The 22927-nt window shown below is 42.2% G+C and overlaps 1 protein-coding gene across 1 annotated transcript in view; it reads left to right on the forward strand.

Annotated features, from left to right (window-relative positions):
• Nucleotides 1–22927, forward strand: part of plxna2 (plexin A2) — a 189303-nt gene that overhangs the window by 75804 nt on the left and 90572 nt on the right. The window contains exon 4 of the mRNA XM_086105377.1: nucleotides 8594–8728. Within this exon, the coding sequence (XP_085961503.1) occupies nucleotides 8594–8728 (135 nt within the window). The remainder of the gene's footprint in view (nucleotides 1–8593; nucleotides 8729–22927) is intronic.

Here is a 22927-nt window from a genome sequence, read left to right on the forward strand (position 1 = left end):
TGTTTATGCTCTTTCAAATTAGCAATGTTCCTTTAAGTCTCGCAGGTAATGCACATTTCGTAATCAATCAAAATATACTTCTATTTGCAACATAAACATAATGCGCTTTTCTTATCATTTGTGTCATGACCTGCAACGCCAACTCATAATGCGTCAACCCTTCAACGGGCGAATCTTGAAATTGTTGTTTTGCTAGAAAACCATCTGATCATCCTACGACCGCCTGAGAACTGACAATCACATGACCCCTGACTATAAACGGCCTTAGTTTGTGGAGGACACCGTTAAAGCCCTTTTCCGTACTTAATCGAATGAAATATACTGTACGATATTAAAAAACTACATTTAACCTTTTAAGCTGATGTGTTCCGATTCTGACGGAAATCAATAGACAAAGTGAAAGACCATCACGTGATTACTTGCCTACGGAGTCCTTGTCTTCCAATCTGGCATTCATGAGCGAAGATGTAAAGTGGGTTAAAGACTTTGTGCGTAAAGCTCGGAGGCAAATCAATAAGCTTTATGGTGCCTGGCCAAAAATATGAAGTAATTACTCGGTATTGACCAAAGGTCATTTCAGTAGATGTAGTGGCATTGGAATTTGTTAAGAAGAGAAATGCACCTCAGTGTTGATTCAGACCAAGACAAATTGCAACCCTCCTTCAGATGGACCAGGGGTTATTAGAGTTTGGGATTTTTCATTATCGATAGTCTTTATTTCATTCTGACTTTTTTCAAATTCAGTTTGTTGTATTTCGTATTAGAGCTGATGTGTTGGTTTTTGATTAGTTTTAGTTTTTTTTTGAAACAGATTTAATTTAGCTTTGTAGTGGACAGCCGCTATTTATGGGGCTAGTGACCGGACTGATGAGCAAATTACGTTACGTTGCGCTATATTTGTTGTTTCGTTTTTATTAGTTTTGTCAACACAAAATGTTGTTTCAGTTAGTTGGGTTTTTTTTACCTCTTATTTTTATTGCATTTTGTTGACGGTGATGTTTTTGTCAATTTTAGCTTCCATTTTGAATTTTTTTTTCTTTAATTCATTTAGTTCATTTCAAGAACTTTGTTATTGACACAATTGGGGCATTTTTGGATGTGCCTCATCTGTGGTCCATTATTCACTGTTCTCTTTTGATGTCTTATGATTGTTGGGGTCTGACAAAGCTAGAAGTGAAGTGTTTCTGGTACATGTTACACACAAAATGGTCACGATAGCTACCTGAGGGTACAGCTTTAAATATTAAATAGTACACGTGCTCACTGCCTTCATCGATGATCGTTCTTCCTCTAACCTTTTGTCATTATTCCTTTGTCAAGCATTCTCAACCCGAGACATCAAACATCAAAAAAAATCTCAAGTTTCCATGAGAGCATGCATTAACATTTTGTCTCACACATATTACAAATGTGTCTTCTTTATCTGCAAATTTAATATTTTTTAAGGCGTGAAAGAAAATATTAAAGATAGGCACAAATAAAAGGTCAAATCGATGTTGGACTTTTAGTCCCCCTTGACCGCCTTTGCTCTCTCCACACCATGTTTCTTCTTTGTATCACCACGTAAAAGCCTCGCCGATGAGAATCAGGCTAACAACAGTATGACTTATGGGATCGTATCTTGTACTACAGAAACGCTGCGCTGGTGCGAGCCATCCCACACAGCACACACGGCCAATTCTACACGGCATTCTCCCCACTGACACATAAATTCTTCAACCTGACAGCGGTGATGGATTAGATGCGTTATCGAGACGGAGCGAGACTTCACTGTGAAGGAAAGAGAAAGAAATACACACAAGAAGCAGCCGTAGTCTGTACTTTAGTCCACCTGAAGTCAAGAAATACAAGAGCTACATGCAAAGGCATGTTTGGGTCTGTCGATAGAGATCGGGGTTTGCTCGCTACAATGTAACTATCAGATCCTGCCATCTTATTAGATGCTACGCGAGTTAACTTTTCATGCTTCTGCATTCCGAGTATGATTTTTTTTTTCTGAATGGGATCAGATGGCTTCATAGTTTCGTTTGTTACACCATTTTTGTGTGGTTCAGTTTAGGAATGAAGAAAAATCTTTGGTATAACAATGACACCAGACGATCTCTACGGAATGCGCTGTGGTCATCTATCTCTTGCCATGGAAATTGAAAACCATTTCTTTTTTTTTTAAGAACCAGTTCCGAGAAAGTGTTCCGAGGGGTTTTTCTTTGCTCGCCTAATGATTCAACTTATCAATTCTGTGTACGTCAAAAAATGCGTGACGTCATACGAAAGAATATCAAAACGTCTAATGTGCACCATAACCCTCGATGATTGATGTCAGGAGTCCCCAACTGCCAGTCTGTGGGCCACTTGGTACAGTCCCCCCGTTATATTTAAAATTTTAAAAATTGATATTTTTTTATGTATATATTTAGTGTAGCGGAGCATATACAGTATGTCCAAAAAATGTACGTTCTAACCCATGCAGGAATGTTAGTTTATACTGTGTATTATATAAAAAATTCCTCGTCTCACCCCTCGGGTGGTGTCCGTCCTCCATCTCGATGTCGGCTCAGACGTCGCCCGGCCAAACAAGGTCTGCGTCAGGTGCTGGGGAACCAGAGCACCTTGATGAAAAATGGGCTACTGGAACAAAGCGGAGATGGGCGAGATGCGATAACATATACAGTATATATATATATATATATATATACATATACTGTATATATAAGACAAATCCTTTCCATTTATGGTCCAGATATTGTATAAGTTTAAAACTCCATAAATATTTAATTTAGGTTCATTTTACCATGGGAAGTTTCTCGAACTTTCCCTAAGCATGAACTCCATAACAGATGTTAAATAATATACGGCCCAAGGTGCCTGTGATAGTTGAAGTCAAAGGTGAAATCAGTACCCATACAACACGCTGTCATCTGTCACTGTTTGTAGCTCCCAGTAGGGCGAACTGACAAGTTGCCTACCAGCTCCCCCTCACAGTTTGATGCAAACCTTCAGTGGCATGGTCACACGAGCGCACACACACACGCACACAAAAGTCACTGCAGTTTAACCACTGACCCTCCAGTTGAAAAAGTCCACTTCATGCATAGCTGAGGTGTAAAACAAACTGTGAGATAATTTTTGTCTGTTGTTTTAAATCGGGTCGACGTTGGGTTTCCATAGACTCAAGCCAAACCATCTGGAGCCAAGTCCATACACACTTGAGCTCATTATACTATATATATATATATATATATATATATATATATATATATACACACACACACACACACACACACACACACACACACACACACACACACACACATACATACATACATACACAGACTCGTCACCTGTCAACCTCCTGTCGGTGTCCCATTCAATGTCTGTTACTCAGGCTCAACGCAATTTCTTCTGTTAAATTGGCTGGAATTGCTCGGTAAAATAGTTATTGTCAGCACCGTCAAATCCTTCTGACTTGTGTCCTTCACAAGTTTCAAGATATCACTCGACTTTCAAAACGAGATATGTTCCTCAGCTAAGCCTCTTCTTTGGGAAACTACAAGTGTCAGGTGTCCGTACATTGAGAGCAAAAGAAAGAAAAGGTGGCACAGTGTTCTTTTACAGAGTATAATCCAGTGCGTGGGATTGGCGAGGCAAGGAGAATGTCTCTCACTTTGACACCCAAGATGGCTGGACTGGATTAGCGCAGATGCAGTAGATACTGTTGCTGCCAGACGTGTCAATGGGAATCTTTCATATCCAGATCCTAACATGCAACAACAGAACAAAACGATAGAATACAATCCGCTTTACTTGAATTTAGAATCAATGTTTGCCATTGGAAATTATGACTGGCAGCATCATAAAACCTTTATGACGTAGAAACAAATAATTTTCAACAGTCTTTGAAACTGAAATGAAAACTTCCAAAACTCTTAGTTTGAGTACTTATTTATGCTTTAGAATACCATATGGATACTTAAAGACCCCTCCATCCTTATTTTGGGTTTATGGTCTGTAATAATATTCAAACCTTGGAATTACAATTTGGACCAAACATAGGAGTACTTCCTGAAACAGATAATCGTATAGTGCAAAACATATATACACGATTGCAGTGTTTCATGGCCTCACAGAGCATCACAAGCTTTGATTTAGTCCCCTTGTGAAATGTTACTCTTCTTTGTTTTTGGATCCAATTTAGCATTTCGAGCAGCACCCTCTGGTGGGTTAATTGTTCAATGTTCCCTTCAACGCAGTGGACACATAAAAAGTGTAAAGGTGGCTGCATTTCGACCATTTAGATCATTTCTGTCAAAGTTAAGTTTGTCTTTCCATGGTCTTTGTCATATTCACAAAAAAGTAAAAGCAAAAAAGGTTCCACTGTAGGCAGTATACTTTGTACCATCTGTACAATTCCAGAGCAAATTGTCGGTTTTTGTTTTTCTATCTTTGCTTGACTAGCTTCCCGGTGTGAGATGTCAGTGTTAAATGTCTTCTATATTGTTATTTGGTTGAGGTCAACCCTTTGCGGCTTACAATCTGCTTGAGTCGCGAAAACCCGGTGGCCTAGTACTTGTCTCCTTCAAATGGCTGTGTTGTTGTTGGCAACCACCCGTGTCCACCAGCATCCGCATGCATAAACGCGAACCTCCCTCCAGGCCAAGGTGAGAAAATAGACTTTTCTAAATCTGAAGAGAAAACATCGCTGAAGGTAATCCTGAGCATCTGTGCTTCTTAAAGCAGAAATATTCTTTACAAACGAGAGTGTCTGCTCAGTCAAGCTGCAACATCAGCCAAGCATTCCGAAAACGAATCACCACTTTATCATAAGTAATAAGAAAATTCTTAGAATGCTCAATCTGAGGCTCAGATCTTCTGCGCTATGATTTCCATTTGAATAAGCGCAATACATTTGCTTGCCGCAAGTTATTTTCTTTTTTATCTGTGAATGGCAACCTCCACAAAGCAAAATTCAGACACGCATTTGGAGGCACCGCTACTTTTGCTTTTATTTACTGCTTTCCACTCAGCAAATTGCTTCACACGGTGGGGGGGAGGGATTCACGGTCTGGCTCGCTGTTCAAAACGGGCAAAGGGAGAGGGAGCGGAAATGGGAAGTGAGAGAAGGCCACTCTGAATTGGAATTTGGTCAACCTTCAAACAGCTTTTGCGTGGTGCTTACATGCTCGAATCAAAAGCACCCCTCTGGCTCTGGCGCCCGTAGCCACAAGGAGGGTGCCTCTGATGCTGCTGCCATGCCTTTCCTGCTGCCCGTCCCATCGCACCACTTCTTGTCCCGCATACGACTGAATATGTCACAGTGATCGGCGTCATCACAATATTGCTCAATGGAACCTCGAATTGGGCAACGGATATGTTTTAAGTGTAACGGGAGCTTCACAGCTGTTAACAACAGTAACGGTTTGCCTAAATACGCAATAGTCTGACTGCTTTGGATGTGAGTCAGCTCACTTCACCTAACACTTGATTAAAATTCTTGTCGTGCGGCAAGCGAGGAATCCAATCAAAAGTCATCTCACAGTCGCTGTGGTCAATAGAGGAGAAACATGATGTTTTATGTCCTTTTAGAGTTTCTAGTGCTCTGTAAGACTGGCAACTGCACTGGGCTATGAGGATCATGGGGGACTCACCACGGAACACGTTGGGTGGCTCTTTAGGGTTGTGTTCTCGAAAAGCAAAGGGGCTGCACTGCAGAAAAAGAAAAAACAACCTTGACACCCAGTGTGTAAAATAAAGCCTAATGGGGCGGACAGGAAATGGTTTGAAGTGGCTGCAACGTGTAGCTAATGGAAGTTTTTTTGGGGGGGGTGGCGGCACCAGATTTACTTACACAGGTACAAGATGGTAGGTGGTGTGGTTAAGAGTGCGTTTTGCACTGAATTATTTTTGGTCCAATGGTCCGTTAAACATTGGTTCCTCCGTTTCCATTTTCCCCTTGCATGCCTGTGTCGCCCACTCAGAGGTGATCCCGCAGAACGCCTTCACATGCTACAAATACGCCTTTCTCGTGTGTACTTCTTCGGCCATTGGCGTGTCTGTGTGAATGAAACATTCTTTCCATAACTTACAGCAACTATAAAAGATCAGGGCGGTATTATGAATAGCAACGGGATGTGGGTTTTTGAATGTAACAAGGCCAGGCAAGGTACCGCAACAGTCCAGAGGTGTCTGAAAGCCTTCCTTCTCTCTCATTTTATTCACATTAGGATTCCATAAATAATAAACTTAAGGCTAGATATAACAGTATGAATAAGGTAAGTGTCAGGAGTCTGGAAGACTAGACCCAGACAAAAAGCGTAAGAAAAAATATTCACCGTATCTTCCGCACCATAAGGCGCAGCTAAGAGCATTCAATTTTTTCAAAAGCTGTCAGTGTGCATTATAATCCGATGCGCCTTATATATGGATCAATATTCTGACTTTTTGGACGTAGTATTTTAAATGTTCTGTAAAGCGCTTTGTTACAGCTTCAGCGGTTGTGAAAGCTGTATTGAATAAAGCTGTATTGTATTGTATTCCCTTTAGCATAGCACTATTTAGTAGATGCATAACGCAGCTGCGGCCACTATTGTAGCTTCTATTCATTGTGCCTTATAATGCGATGCGCCCTATATTTGAAAATGGTTTTAAAATGCTGCCGTGATGATTCTGGTGGATGCTTCCCATAATGATTGCATTATCGGTGAAAATAAATGTATCTTTCTTATAATTTGTCTCAAAATTCAATGTCTCCTTCCTTCCCATGAAGTTTCACTTTTGGGTGTGTGTCTTATTCTTCTATGTGTCATTTTTATTTCCAACATGATGGCACTTTTCATCATGTGAGCCACTCATCAGCTTTTGGAAATGGCCATTAAGCTATTGGATACCATTTTTGCAAACACAACAGCACCGTCCCACCTTATCGCTACATATTCTCTTGACTGACTTACAACCTTGACTTACCCCTCTGTGATGCTTTATTGAGTGTCGGCCTGCTTTCTGATGCTGTCAGCGTCTGAATAGATGGATGAACGTTGGGGTGAAGGTATGCTGACGGTCATCGGCGAATGATGGAGCCATCAGCTTTCGCATCGAGGGGGGGAGGGGCAAATTTCACATCGCGAGACATCGCTGATGCATTGGTAACCTTGTGATGACCTTTCAGATTTACATTCATCCAACTAGTTTGGGAACTGCGCTGGCATTAGGTTACGTGGGTCCAAGAGGGGGGAATTTATATGACGTGGCTTTTCCCACTGTTTTTGTGGTAACTTAGCCCCTGGTTCCAAATTTTATTGGGGGAGCCCATCATCCATCAGGCCGACGGAAGATAAACAGAGCTAAGGTTTCTCAAAGGCCTAATAATATCAGCTAATAATTTAGTGGTAACCCCATCTTGCATCGCAGGGGTCAGCCAGTCACCTCCTCCCTGAGAGTAAATCAGTAAAACAAAAAGTGAATGCGCACCAAGCATAAAACTGCCCTCCCCTCCACTCCCCATGCTCTTTCTCGAAAAGATTTAAAGACCGTTGACAGACTCTGCAGATGGAGACAGTTCCCCCACCCTTTGCAATCTTTAGTTTCACTTTTGCAACAACAGACGAGAGCACATTCTAAGAGCACACACACACACCCAGACACACACATACGAAACACAATCCAGAAGCTTTTACTTGGCTTGTGTTGACGCATGTTGGGCTTTTGACAGTGGAGTACTAATTAAGTGGATTAAACATATCATGGCACTTGCAAATATTCTTCTCATCAGTGCAATCAACCAGAAAAAAAAGATGTTTGTGTTTCTTACAAACATGGCCTCTGTAGAAATAAAATGAGGAATACGGTTTGATTATTTGTTAATGTCGATGGTGCGAGCAAACAAGATTTGGAGATGTTTCTTGTCAGAATCAGATTATCGTCTATCATCTGTTCCTCTATGAAAGAAGGAACACCCTTTCTTGTAACTAATTTACTAATGATGGATGAATGAAGATAGTTGATGAAAAATCTTTATTTTTCCCTCGCATCCTACAAGCTTGACTCAGTTCTACGTAGCCACGGTGTGTTGTGGTCAGTTTACTTTACTTTAAACCACAAAAAAATCGACCATATTGTACACAGCAGACAGAACAAGACAGGCTGAGAAACTACATCAGTGGTGGGAAAACAAGGTCTTCCGTATTAAGTAAAGGCAGCAGGAAAAAGGACCATTGAAGCAAATGTGAGACTCTGGAAAAGCTTAGACACGGCAGCAGCGTAAGATAACGTCAGTCGTGGAGTGAAAAGGGGACTTTTATTTTCACTTTTGTACTGACAGCACCATAATACAGGTCCAATTCCAGATATTGTTGTTGGGTGTGTCTTCACAAGAATCCCTCAGATTTTTAGGACTTTAGAGCAACTAATCAGTATTTATTTGATTTTTTTTTTTTTTGTCAACGTTGTCCAAGTGACAATCACTAATATACTGTGTACACACAAAAATTCACCTACTGATGTTCTATGTCAAAACGGGAATTGAATTGATCAACAAATTTCAAGCAAAGCGACAACGGTCGTCCCTGTCCTTAACGCTCGGCTCCGTCTTCCTCCTCAGATTCGCATCGACGGCCCTCCGCACGGCGGCGTCCAGTACGAGACGGTGTCGATCATGAAGGACAGCAGCCCAATTCTCCGAGATATGGCATTCTCGCTGGACCGAGCTCACCTCTACGTCATGTCTGAAAGACAAGTAAGTGTTGCGGGAAAGCAGCTTTGCTTTGTGTGTCTTTGCTTGCGTTGTAGTAAAAAGTGTGAGCAGCGCAAGTAACCGCCTTGGCCTCTCCTCTCAACATGGGTGCCACCGACGGCCTCTCATTGGCTATAAATAATCTGGGTTGGCACAGCAGGGGACATTGTGGCAGCATTTGATAATGAAGACGAACAATGAGGGCAGGCAGGAAGAAAGAAATAGAGATGAGGAGACGAGTGATCCAAAGAACGAAAGAGAGAGAGAGAGAGAGAGAGAAAGCTGAAGTGAAGGGCGACTGCTTGGCGGAGCCTGATGAGAGGAAGAGGGATGATGGGAAAAGGGACAGCCAGAGGTCGTCCATGTACTCGTCTTATCAAGTGACACAGCAACATCAGGTGAAGAGCAACCCGTCGCTGACGTACTTGACAGACGCGGTGGGAGGGGACAATGGAAGGCTGATTGAGCATACAATTGTGTCTACAATATGTGATTGGACAGGCAGAAGTTTACCTTTTGAGTCCTGAGTAAAGAGCGCGACATGTTTACATTATGAGTGTGTATGAGTGTGTGTATGTGTGCGTGTGTGTGTGTGTGAATGGGCCGGCTAATGTTTAAATAATGGGTGTGTATGAATTGACAGAGAGATCATCTTAAAGTAGCAACCAACAGCCCACAGTGAACAGGTTAGCGCATGGCAGTGGCAGTTTCAACTTCTACTTCCTCATCATCTCCCGGAAGATCAGCAACTGACACAAATAGCTGTGGGGTGTGTGATTTGTTTTTTTTACCCCCAAAAAAGATTTTACACTGTTAAAAAAAAAAAAACACACAGCTTTGTTTTAGTCAGTGTTTGCCTGCTGGGAGTGTAAAAATATAACAGTGTCACATTGAATCACATCTGCGGCAGCTCGGCCGCAACCTGCGCCGGTGTTGACTTGAACAAACAATTTTGCACTTCGAATCTCTTTGATACACGCATGCTGCAGAGTCTCTGTTGGTTTTACGGGCATACAAGTTAAAGACGATATGCTTGCAATTGTCTGCATGGGTGGAGCACATCAAATGTGATGTTGGCTCGAATGAATAGGCTGTAAATGGGCTGTCACTTATATAGGGATCGAACCGCCAACCTCAAGGTTGGGAAACGATCACTCTAGCACTGAGCCATGCTGCCCCCAATAGAATAAGAGCCTGTGTTACCCACAATGACAGTTAAGGACAGCTAATGTAATGAGGCAGCTGGATTAGTGACAATGCAGGTATTTAATCTCAATAACTCATTTATTTAAGGAGACAGAGGTGGCAGCAGTGGGGTGTGGTTCAAATGTGGTGCAAGCAAGACACAACCTTGTTCAGACAATGGACAAACAGCAGTTGTTTTTTTGCAACTGGTCTACAAATACAACTAAAGTCCCTGTAGAGTGAAATTCTAGATTTGACTCTAAAAAATATTATACATCCTTATAAATGATTGTTGAAAACTCGCATGGACTGAGAACTGTTGAGAACTACAGACAAATGTCATGCTGAATTTTGAAGATCCTGCGCCCTGTTTTTATGGCCAGCATAAGCCTCGTGCCAAGTGCAGTCTGACTGTGCATTGGTGAAGTTTTCTTTCTTTCGATATTTTTGTAGAGGGGCTCAAATTGTGGTGGAAATATAACTGCGTAGAGTTGAGTATGTTGCACTTCGATACAGTAAAAAACAAAACAAAAAAAACACACATATATATATATATAGATATAGATAGATAGATAGATAGATAGATAGATAAGAAATGTCAACAGGTGGGCGGCACGGTGACCAAGTGGTTAGCACGTCCGCCTCGGTGCACAGGTGCAGGGTTCGATTCCGGCTTTGGCCTCCCTGTGTGGAGTTTGCATGCTTTCCCCGTGCCTGCGTGGCTTTTCTCCGGGTATTCTGGTTTCCTCCCACATTCCAAAAACATGCATGACAGGTGAATGAAACACTCGAAATCGTCCCTAGGTGTGATTGTGAGCGCGAATGGTTGTTCGCGCGAATGTGTGCCCTGTGATTGGCTGGCAACCAGTTCAGGGTGTCCCCTGCCTCGTGTCCGAAGACAGCTGGGATAGGCTCCAGCACACCCACGACCCTTGTGTGTCTAAGACGATTAGAAGATGGATGGATGTGTCAACAGGAGCAAGCGGCGAAACAAAGATGGTCACTGATGCTGTTGTGATACATTCACTTGACTTTAGTGCAAGCAATATGTGTCCAGTTCCCCCAGAACTGGTGTGAATGTAAAAGTGAATGGTTGTTTGTCTCTCTATGTGCCCTGTGCTTGACTGGCGACCACTCCAGGGTGTAGTCTGCTTTCTCTCTAAAGTCGACTGGTATCAGCTCGAGCGGGATGCTGCTAACGTTCCAGCTGTTGTATGAAAACTAGGCAGCAGTTTTTACCACTTTCCATCAGCGATTTCCATCAGTTTTCATCCCTGACCTCCACACACAGCTTGATAGGTTCAGCATCATCTAACGCAAGTTTTTTTGCACATCAGGCTTTGCATATCTTTGTTGAACTTGTGGTCGAATGCATGGCGATTCAACTTTATATTGGAGCACCGCAAGTGAAGGTAAAGCCCGAAGGCGACACTGCCAGCATAGCAATGCAGGCTCAGCCATGAGGAAGTGTTGTAGCAGCATAAAAACTATCCAGCCATTCATGTGAACAAAACCAAACTTCTGGTCGGATGAAGCCATAAATCCTCACGCAAGACCCCAAATGTTGCCTTGAATTGCTTTAACGAAAGTGAATTCTGCCTCTTCAAATGAATATAAGAATTGTATATAAATGGCAGACAAACTGGAGAGCACTACTTCAGATGTTGGGGTTTGGTGTTAGTGCTTCGCTAAAGGGCAACTCAAAAGTAGTCACGCTAGCATTTTCCGTTGCATTGGTCCACAGCAGGACTCGAAGTGTGACCTTACGTTTTCAAATCCCGAGTCTTTACAGACTAGTTATTGCAGACTAGTTCTTGTGCACTGCATGTGGATTTGACGTTATCTTCGAAGAAGTCAAGTTATTTTACCGAGCATTTCCCCTGCATTTTAAGATTATACAGGTCATTAAAGGGGCAGAAATTCCGGTTCATGTATCGAACTGCATGACATTTGTGCAGAATGCCAAACAAAGACAAGTTTGACTCTGAAGCCTTTTTTCGTATTTACAAAATCCTTTATTCCCGTTTATTCGGGGGATGAAACAAGCTTTTGATGTGGAATGGCTAAGTGCGAGTGGCGTGAATGAGAAGCGAGATGTGGCATTAGCATTCATCACATATACTCCCTCTGCCAGACTAGTTCTCCAGAAGCAGACAAACGCACGCATATAGTTCAGGCTTGTGTTCAAGGGTACCACTCAAGCGTTGCGCCAGACAGAGAAAGACAGCTAGCATTTTGATATACGTACTATATGTTTTTTCACATACGTGCACATCAGTAATTCTTGTAAGCAGCTATGGATGTGTCAATTATATACAGTGTATATATATATATATATATATATATATATATATATAGAAGAAGTCCTATCAGTGGCTAGAGAGGGCTGGCCTGAAGGACAGCACAGAGGCACTCATCCTGGCTGCTCAGGAGCAGGCCCTGAGCACCAGAGCCATTGAGGCCCAGATATACCACACCAGACAAGACCCAAGGTGTAGGTTGTGCAAAGAGGCACCTGAGACGATCCAACACATAACTGCAGGGTGTAAGATGCTGGCAGGGAAAGCCTACATGGAACGCCATAACCAGGTGGCTGGCATAGTCTACCGGAACATCTGTGCGGAGTATGGACTGGAAACCCCAAGGTCAAAATGGGAAACACCTCCGAAGGTGGCGGAGAATGACAGAGCGAAGATCCTGTGGGACTTCCAGATCCAGACTGACAAGACGGTAATGGCGAACCAACCAGATATCGTGATCATAGATAAAGGGCAGAGGAAAGCCGTTGTAGTGGATGTAGCGGTCCCAAGTGATGGAAACATCAGAAAGAAGGAACACGAGAAACTCGAGAAATACCAAGGGCTCAGAGAGGAGCTGCAGAGAGCCTGGAAGGTAAAGGTGACAGTCGTGCCTGTGGTGGTCGGAGCGCTCGGGGCAGTGACCCCCAAACTAGATGAGTGGTTGCAACAGATCCCGGGAACAACATTGGACATCTCAGTCCAGAAATGTGCAGTGCTGGGAACAGCAAGGATACTGCGCAGAACCCTCAAGCTTCCTGGCCTCTGGTAGAGGACCCGAGCTGAATGAGGGATGGACACCACCCGAGGGGGGGTGAGACGAGGAATTTTTATATAATGGAACATTAATATTGCATCAGATTTACATATACTTCTTTCAATGTAGTACTATTATCTAATGTACTTCAGGTATATCCTCTGATGATTATCTTAGTGATCAATTACTATGTTTACATGCAGTAAATATTGGCAGTATTCATGTTTTGAAAGGCCATGTAAATGTACGCAAAAATCCGAATATGCTCTTATTTGGGTTTTTAAAAAGCCAAATAAAAACTCCTGTGCCCTTTTCTAACCCGAATATTTGGTCACATAAATGCGATCGGGTTATTTCCTTTGAACGGAGCATTGGTTTGTGTTATACACATGCTGTATTTCGCAAGGAATCTCGGTCTTTCGTGTACAGGAAGTAGGCATGGCCATCAGCAACGATGCTATCCACCGTAGTGTGAAGTTAAACGAAGCTGCCGGCAGCTGTCTTGTGTTGCCACTTTCTAAGTGAACCTAATTTGAAAAAAAATGATTTTCAAGTTATTTTCTGGCTCTACGGCCAAAGTGACACAATGTGTATACAGACTCACAAATATGTGTGTATAAGTCCGTACATCTGGCGTGGATGAATCGTTGGATTCTCCTGGCAAAGGTTAGCATGCCTTTCAAGACATGATGGGTTATCCCGTTTGTTCTATGATCTCAAATTTCGGACTGGTCACTTCAAATATCGGACAGCAGCTCAAGAAGTCTGACATCGAGGACAACATCACGAGTGCCATCATTTTTCCAAGCTGCACTGTGTATATCTCAGAGCCAGCGAGGCCAAGTGCTTGCTGAGGGGAGGCGGCGAGAACAAAGCAGGGATGATATCAAACACAAAGCAGGACAGATTTTGGCTCCAGTTGCATTTCCTACTCGGGATAACAAAGAGGGTCTGTGTGCCCGGCACAGTGGGAAGGACTGGGTACAGAAAGAGAGAGAGAGAGATATATGCACTTGCTTCTCACACTTGCTTGTGTGTGTGTGTTTGTGTGTGTGTGTGTGTTGTGCCTCAACAACACACACCTACCACAAACCACATGGCCCTCTGCTTTCATTTGCATAGATACCGACACAGTGCACGGGCTCGCACACATGCCGCCTCTTCACATTCACATTCACTATTCAAATTAGGACCAAGACCTTTTTTTTTTCTTTGTAATCATCATGTACATGCAAATTTGACCCATTGTTTAGGCTTTTTTTTTTACAATAACTGGACCCATCTGAAGAATTATAAACTTAATTGTACACTTAAAAACAAAGCTGTCCTTTTTTTGACAGGTGAAAATAATAATAACCCACTGAGCATTGAACCTCTGTCACAGTTATAGACTTTTTCATTGTCAAAAACAAGTGCCACGTATGACAACAAGGGACAATTTGTTGTAACTTGTCAGTTGTGTAAGTGTAGCATAAACATTTGCAGCTCGACAGATAGAAATAACAAAATAAACACGTTGCTCAGGATCAGCATCCTCTGCCCCCTCTAGCTTTGGATGTTGCTTTGTTATAATCTAGAATCTCCACTTTACACCAGTTATCTGTTGCCAAAGCATTTCCCAAATAAAATGTGCTCCTCGATGTAACAGATTAATGCCCAGGCTTTTATTTTATGACTAATTGAAGTAAATTATTAATTTAAAATTAATTTTTTAAAAAATTCCAATTTCTAATTCTTATCCCACTCATGTTGCATTCTGGCAACGCACCACACTTGTAGCCACGTCGACGTATTGGGTTTTAATAATATTCATGGGTTCAATAGTTGCGCCATCACTTTATGTTGAATATGGATGTAAGAGACGAGATCTATTTACAATGGTTTCTAATATCATTACATCTACACCTAAGCATATTTTTTACACAGATTTTTTAAAAATGGTTACTTTGTTTCCCAACACGCATCTGGAGATATTTTTTTTAATAAATATTACTGAATATATTGCTATATTACATATGGTATTTGTATTATAATAATAATAATAATAATCCTAATATTATTATTATTAGACATGTGGGTCGACATGTATAGATTTTTGTTTCCATTGCATTCTGTCATAACGCGGAAGGGACAATTCACAATTTGTGTGCTCTTGTGTGGTGTTTAATCACACGGTTACACTGCCAACGACTGGGTTGGTATTCACATCTCAATATTAAATTTAGCTTTATCACAAGAACCACTCGGCTCTTTTGTTGTTCAACACAGTGTGGCCTGGTGGGATAAATAGCTCCAGTTACTCCTGCTTGCTTTCTATCGGACTTTAGACTGTCAATATGCCTATGATGTTTTTCATTCCCTTTTGTGGCGCCTGTTCTCCGCTTTTATGGCTGCTGGCAAATCGCACACGGTGGAGAATAATCAGTGTGTGTGTTAAGTGTCGGTTGCTTTGGTCAGCGGCCAGTGCAGCGAGCCAGGGCTGTGATGTATTATTCATGGAGAATTTTTACATCTGAAAGGATTCTGAAGTGATACACGCAGGACGGACCACAAGGTTTTTGAAGCACATTTGTAATATATCTTAGTGATTGATGTGATATTTTAAGTTTTGCAATATTTTGAAAAAAAGTCATAGTCTTGGGTGTGGACTAGGACATCATGTATATAGAAATAATCCATTCTAGGGTCAAAACTGTTGATTAACTGCACACACTGGATTTCAAAGAACATTGTACCATTGTTCTGAAATGTGTTGCTTAAAGTTAGCCTCTGTATTTTTGAGCGAGGTGTATGGTGGGATCACAAAGAAGTCAAAGAAAAAGCAAACTAGACGTACAGAGCTCGATTTTTGTGACCGGTGTCAATCCTGCACTTCGTGTGGCATATCTATGCAGATGCGATTAGACCTGATGTTGTTAAATTTGCATACTAGGAGTGCTGCGCTGCTGTGGGAGTGGTCACACTTCTTTCTACTGAGACACTAGACCAGGGGTAGGGAACTCCGGTTCTTTGAGAGCCATATCCTGCTTGTTTTAGGTCCCTCCCTACTCCCTGCACTCGATGGCGGACCTAGATTTCCTCCAACCTGTCCGTAAGTCGTTTTCCATGTCCTCACCGAGCTCCTCTCATGCCTGGGTTTTTGCCTTGGTGACCCCTGAAGCTACATTTCACTTGACCAGCCGGTACCGATCCGCTCCTTCAGCTTGACGGTGTCCCTTACCGCTGGTGTCCTCTAACAGGTCCAGGGATTGCCGCCACAATGGTCACCCAATGCCTTAACGACCACAGCTCTGATCGGCCATCTCGACATTGAAGGAACAGAACATGGTCCATTCTGACTCAATGTCTCTGCCTCCCCCGCGACGTGGGTGAAGTTCTACAAGGGTCGGCAATTTAAACTTCTTCTGACAGGACTTTCCTGGACATTCTCAGCAGATTCACAATACATTTGGGTCCACCAGGTTCGACCAACATCTTCCCCACATATCATATCCAGCCACACCACCAAGTGGTGATCAGTTGACACCTCCGCCCGAGTGTCCAACATGCGGCTGAAAGTCAGATGATACAATCACAAAATTGGCCTCGGGTGTCCTAGTGTGAAGTAGTCCATGGGAAGGAGGACTCATATTGCCTCTTTGGGATGTGTCTGGCCAGGCCCCTTGGGTGCAGCCCCGGCCATCTGGCCAACAAGTCTCACCTCAGGGTCTGGCTCTGGATGTGAGCCCCCGGTAACCTGCATCAGGGCGATGGAAAACCAAGACCAATGTTTTTGTCTCTTTGAGGTATGCTTTGTCTCAGGGCTTGTTTGCAACATAGTTCCCAGATCATAGGGACACGCAAAGACCTCCTCCATAGTTAGGTGATGGCTCAAGGAGGGGTTCATGTATCGGTGTGGGTATTTTTTTTTCTGTATGTTATGTTGAAAGTGAAGACGCATAGTTGGCTTATAATATGGACACATTTGCCACTCTATCACGTTGCTTATCCAAGTGTTGCTGTCAATCTCTTTAGCACACATTAAACCACCTCACCGTTTTCATCCTCCTTTCCTGACCTGGTTTCATGAAATGCCAACATTCCCACTGAAAGATTATCAGGAAAGAAAGGACCTTTTTTTCCCCCAACCATGGCAATTTCTCCCGAGTGCTCAGCTGTGAAATGTGAAATCCATGCATGGTTTCTCTCTTTTTTTCTTTTTTTGGTTTAGACATTTTGTATGAGGCTTCTTCAACCTGTTCGCCCTTTCAAGCTCCACAGCCATTCCCATTGTAGGTTCCCTTTATCGACCGTACTTCCCCCTGGAACAGCCCCCTCCACCCCACACTCACACTCACACACACCTTATGAGCTTTGTTTGGTCAGTGTAGGTTGATTGGAAGGAAATTGGTTCAGCAGTTACTAAGGCATGAGGAAATAGAATTCATTCACACATTATCCAGGATTAGAGCTGGTAGGCTCATCGTGTATATGTTTACGTTCTTGAAACACTTGTGTCCTAGTGTAATCAACAAAATCAACGATGACGTGTCTCTGACGATGAATCACAATCCGGGAAGAGTCAAATGAATATGTCATGTCATGAGTGTATTGTACATTGACGCTACAACACATAAACGCAGCTAGTTTAAAATCTATTCTCTCATTCTAATCTAATTCTAATCTTCTTGCCCTGTCCTTGACTTCCTGTAGGCAAACTTTTAAACCATCAGTAACCCTGATCAAAGTCGAATTTATACTACATTAACACAAAATGTAGTTTGTCATTGCCAATAGTCATGGTGGTATAATTAGAAAAAATAATAATGACGGCTGGTATCCTCAAAATCAAATCTCTTTACAATTGCGAATTAAAAACAGATACAGTATATCTTGGATATCTGCCAATGTGGCTGCAGAGTAAACAGATTATACCCTGTCAATGCGACCCTGACATAATTTGAATAGATCAATCATGAACATATGCACACTAGCGCCTGCCCAAATATTACAGAAACAGCTGCTGTAAATTAAACATTCAGCAACAGCATACAATATGATCTAAATTGGTAATTAGAGGTGTATCGATACTTTAATAGGATGATAATAAGAGCAGATAGCAGCCAGCCGAGTAATGCCAAGGTTACCCTAATTTAAAATCATAGGGCGCAGAACTCAGTCCGGGGGAAGTACCAAAGGTATTTATGATTGTATATTTTGTTCATTCCAAAACCAGATTCAAGATTCAAACTGGCTGGCTTTGAGGCCCAAAAAAAGAGCCCCCTTGACAATGAAGGGACACAAGAGAAGGGTACAAGTCTATTTCATTTTGGCCTGTCCTTGGTACTCCTACGACAGACTGCCCTCTTCGCGCCCCAGGGCAGTGTGGCCGGCTTTCAGCTGCCAGAGAGTGAACAAACCCAGTGGCTTTGACCTTTGGCCTCTGTCACGTTCTGACAAGAGTTTCACTGAGCTGACATCCCACGACACACACACACACACACACACACACACACAAGAAGGTCAATGGAATGTGAATTTTGCTTTAGTAGCCGGGGTCAGAAGTCACTCTGTTACATGTTTGTCTTTCTAGTTCCCATGTTGTCTACATAAAGTTGTCCACCGTATGACAGATGATTTAGGTGACATTTTAAAATGAATATCCTCCTTGAGTACAGTCAGAAAAATAGCAATAAAATAATATTCATTTAAAAATTGTCTATATTGGCTCCCAGAATTGTCAGCTAATCCGGGCACTTCTGCAACTATGCCGCTCACTTATTTGGAAGATTTTGGAATGGCAACAACTTCTACAATAACCACTGTCAGTATTTTTTTTATTGGTTTTATTGCTATTTATGTATGTATTTATATATTTATTTATTTATTTGACATTGTAGGCTAATGTAACTACAACACTGAACCTGATGGCTGATATAGGTATATGTATGAATTTAAAAAGTGCAATGCAAAACAAAAGTGCATAATCATAAGATGTTAAATTATAATTATTTACTTGCGTTGTTGTTGTTGTTTTTTGCGAATGAATGTCATCTTACGACTTGTTAATCATGCTGAAATTGAGTGAATTTCTTCTGCATTCATAATGCTTCATTGTCTCTTTATGAGTGGTATGAAACAGTTGAGTTATAATTCTGTGTATTTAAAATAAACATTTCTTATAAATGATCAATACAAATATTTTTAAAAACTGTAGAGTTGTTTTGTGATGCTAAAATGAACATGTAAATAGTCCTTGTAAAACATTAAACATGCAACATGTAGTGACGACTAAGAGAGCGTCAATGAACATTTCTGGTGCCAAAGCTGCTCAAGTGCATTTTATTGCGATTTCATAATAGACATGTATGTGCCAATATAAAGTCCATTTGCGTAGTCATCGAGCACAATCTGAGTGTGGCCTTTTCCGGAAGAGACAACAATCTCTCTGGGACAGCAGGTTCTCCTCTCTTTGATTGATAGTCCATCGGCTTGTAGCGTGCATGCGCTCCGCTTGGTGGCCTTAATAGACGAGGGTCAGCAAATCAATCGCACTGCCGCTTGCTTGTCCAGTTGCTTGAAGATCGAGGGTTTCCTGCGACATTCTCCACAATTTTGCTGACAGGGTCACATTGCTATTGACACCTGAACAAATTAGGACAAATTCCCCCGTCGATACGCTCATCCGTTGTTATTAACGATGTCATTTGCCTTTCCGTTGTAATGACACCACATTCTTTTTAAGTTGTTCTTCTGGTCAAACCCCGTGAACCAAAGCCTTTTTTTGTTCGCATTTGTGTTGCCGGCAGTCTCTAAGGGACTTGAAGTTGGACCAGAGGCCCTCCGGGGATGCGGCAGACTGAATCAGTTGTAACAGTTTATTTCCAACAGTCTCTTATCTGCATTGCATAGATTTGTTGTTTTTTTTGGTCCAAACAGATGTCAGTTTCTATGTGTTGCCATGTGAACATGATCTGCCAAGAATCCTGAATGCTGGCTAACATAGAAAGTACCCGGTACATGTTTTTTTTTTCTTTAATCCAATTAGATTTTAGATTCACCACTCAACGCCTTTTGTGAAGGCTCAGAGTGATTTTGGTATTTTTCCGTCCTCTGATTAACCAGTCAATTAAAAAGTCATTTTTATGGATGACCTTTCAAGAGAAATTGGACATTGAAAACAATTTTGTTGGCATTTCCAGAGCAGCAACTATTAGCTAGCTCCCGACACAGCACGGCTATAACTCCACAAGTCAATGACAATTACCCATCTGTTTTCCATTGGAGGTTTTTAAAAATTTTTCATGTTATTAGATAAATATTAATTGTGAACTGGTGTATTGTAGTGGAGTGATTTGAAGTTTTTAGGAGGTGATGTATTGGAAGTTATGTATGAATGTTGTTTTGGTAACACTAGTATTCATACTCAAGTATGTCTCTCTCTCTCTCTCTCTCTCGCTCTCTCTTTCTCTCTATTGCCACACATTATTACATTTTTGTGTATTATTTTGTAAAACTACAACATCATAATATCGTGGTATATGTCAATAACTCAGACTTTCTTACAGAACTGGAAAAAATATTACATGTTGCGTTCAGGTTTGTCTGCAGGTATGTCACTGCATTGCAACATGGTTGGTTTAATGTATGTACCGTACATTGGTATGGTTTCAAGAAGGTCAAGGGTTAAGGGAAGTTCAGTGTTAATTGAGCCCGTTCATCAAACCGAAGGGGGTCACCACATGGTGGGCGAAGTCAATTTCACAGACCTCTCACTGATTCACTTTCGTATAGCGTCAGTCTACTCAGCACCGCTTGTTATTCATTTCATGATGATCGATTCAAGCGTCCTTTCCCCTTTTGTGCGGGTCGTAGTCGTGTTGTACATGCTTGCGTGTTGGCCTCTGTTCCCTGGGTACCAGCCCATCAGACAAAACCGCTTCATTTGCATGAGTAGGCATTGTTAATTAACTTAAGACAGGATTAGTGCTAATCAGGTTTTCTGCCCTGGAACCAGTGGCCAATCCTAACCTCATTAGTCGAGGGGAACGCATCCCATCAGCCCCCCGACAGGCAGTTAATTGATAGAAACCTGAGCACCCACTTTGGAACTCATCTAACTCCCCATCTTGAGCCTTCTCTTTAACTTTTCTTATTCAGACTGTGTGTTAGCAATACTGTGTGGATTTGCAAGCCTCTGGATCATAGCCAGACTGTGTATATTAGCAAGACTGGAGGTGTTAATTCGACTGTGAGAGATAGCAACACTGTGGATGTCAATGAGACCTGAGTGGTGAGTCGAACCTCATGTGCAGTGTAGTAGCGGGATGTACCGTATTTTCACGACCATACGGCGCACCATATATTCAAGAGTGTAGTGTCAGTTACGGGTGATATTTCTGTATACAACACATACTCAAGACGCATTGTATTATTGACGCAGGCATGGTAAAACATACGGTATCTTAAAAAATACGGTAACATGCAAGCACACTATATTTTTAAAAAGGCAGCGGGAGAAAATTTGAGTTTGGTTGTATTTTATTGAAGATGTAACAATGGACTCATGTTATTTTTTGGATCAATCTTCATCCTCAAATCATCGAAGTCCTAATCTTCTGTATCCGAAATGAGCAGCTGGGCAAATTCACAATCAAACACGCCAGGTTCCATCGCATCTTTGTCAGAGGCAGCCTTGTTGCCGTGCAGCACCTCAGAAATGATGCCGGCTTTTGCGTAAGCTTGGACAACAGCGCAAGCAGGCATATAAACCCAATCATCCGCAATCGATTCACAAATTGTGGCCTAACCAGCCCGGCGCTGCCTCCGAGTCTTAATAAAGCTGGGTTCGCCATCGCTCCCATGCCCCTCACAACTTCACTTTCGCCATCTCTGTCCATTTCTATGCCAACCAAGCACAACAGTAAAAGCCTACGTCACGCTCCCCGTTGTGCGTATCGCTACCGCGCCAGTCCCCTTCTTCTCTACAGTGTGATTCACCAGGAAGTCGAAAGTGAGCGGCCCCTCATCCATGTTGGTGATGTTGTTGGGCTGGATGTGTTTGTCAGCAATCTTTCCGTTGTATTTCAAAATGCAAAGTGTGCTTGTCCCTCAACACTTGCCGTAGCCCAAGCTAGTATATAGGAATGTGGGGATTTGGTTGAGAGAACAGTCGGCAATCGAAGCCAAGTGAGGCCAGCAGAGCGGCAGAATAAAGGATTAAAACCTCCAAGAAAGCGTCTTTATTTAATGTAACGCAGAATGTTGCACTTTCTACTGCAATAGTAATGCGCCTGATGGTTGTCCTTGCCCAATGGATAGATGGCGCTTTCATAAAACGAAAGCACGAAGCGCCATGGATTAGTTGATCTTGAATTCTCTCGTGGTTGCTTGATTCCGATGGTCCTCTGCGTAACTGATAGCTTGCCGTTTAAACTGTGCTTTGGAAGCATGTCTTCCTCGGTCCCATTTTTGGGATGTTGTTTTACACAATGCACGTATTATATACTGTACAGGTATACACATACTGGGGGGAGTGCCTCTCACGTCCTCTTTTACGCCCACCCTCCTCACATTAAAGTCCGCATGCTGTCATCAGTACGTCCATCTTTCGTCTATATAAGCAGCGTGTCGGCACGACATCAGTCAGTCAGACCCCTCATCGAAGTCGCACAACACCATTCACAGATTTTGTAACTCGGTGCATACACAAGGCGACCCACATTATTAGGTGCCCCATACATTTTGGAAAATGACTTTTAAGTGCACCTTATGGTCATGAAAATACAGTAGTTGTCATATTGTGTGTATAGTATCTCGTTTGAGTTTAACAAACTGTATTTGGCCTGCAGTGTTGAATATAGTTGTCATGTAGGCAATCTGTGGTTGTGTTGTTGTGTTGTATGTAGCTAATGCGCCGTGTGTAGTCTGTAATTTTTAGATTTAGTGTTGTTTTCCTCTCGCTAATTGACCTGTATTGTGTTA

Source organism: Hippocampus guttulatus, chromosome 1 (assembly GCF_054856545.1).
Source record: "Hippocampus guttulatus isolate MCC_2025c chromosome 1, RoL_Hgut_1.0, whole genome shotgun sequence".
NCBI classification, from domain to species: domain Eukaryota; kingdom Metazoa; phylum Chordata; class Actinopteri; order Syngnathiformes; family Syngnathidae; genus Hippocampus; species Hippocampus guttulatus.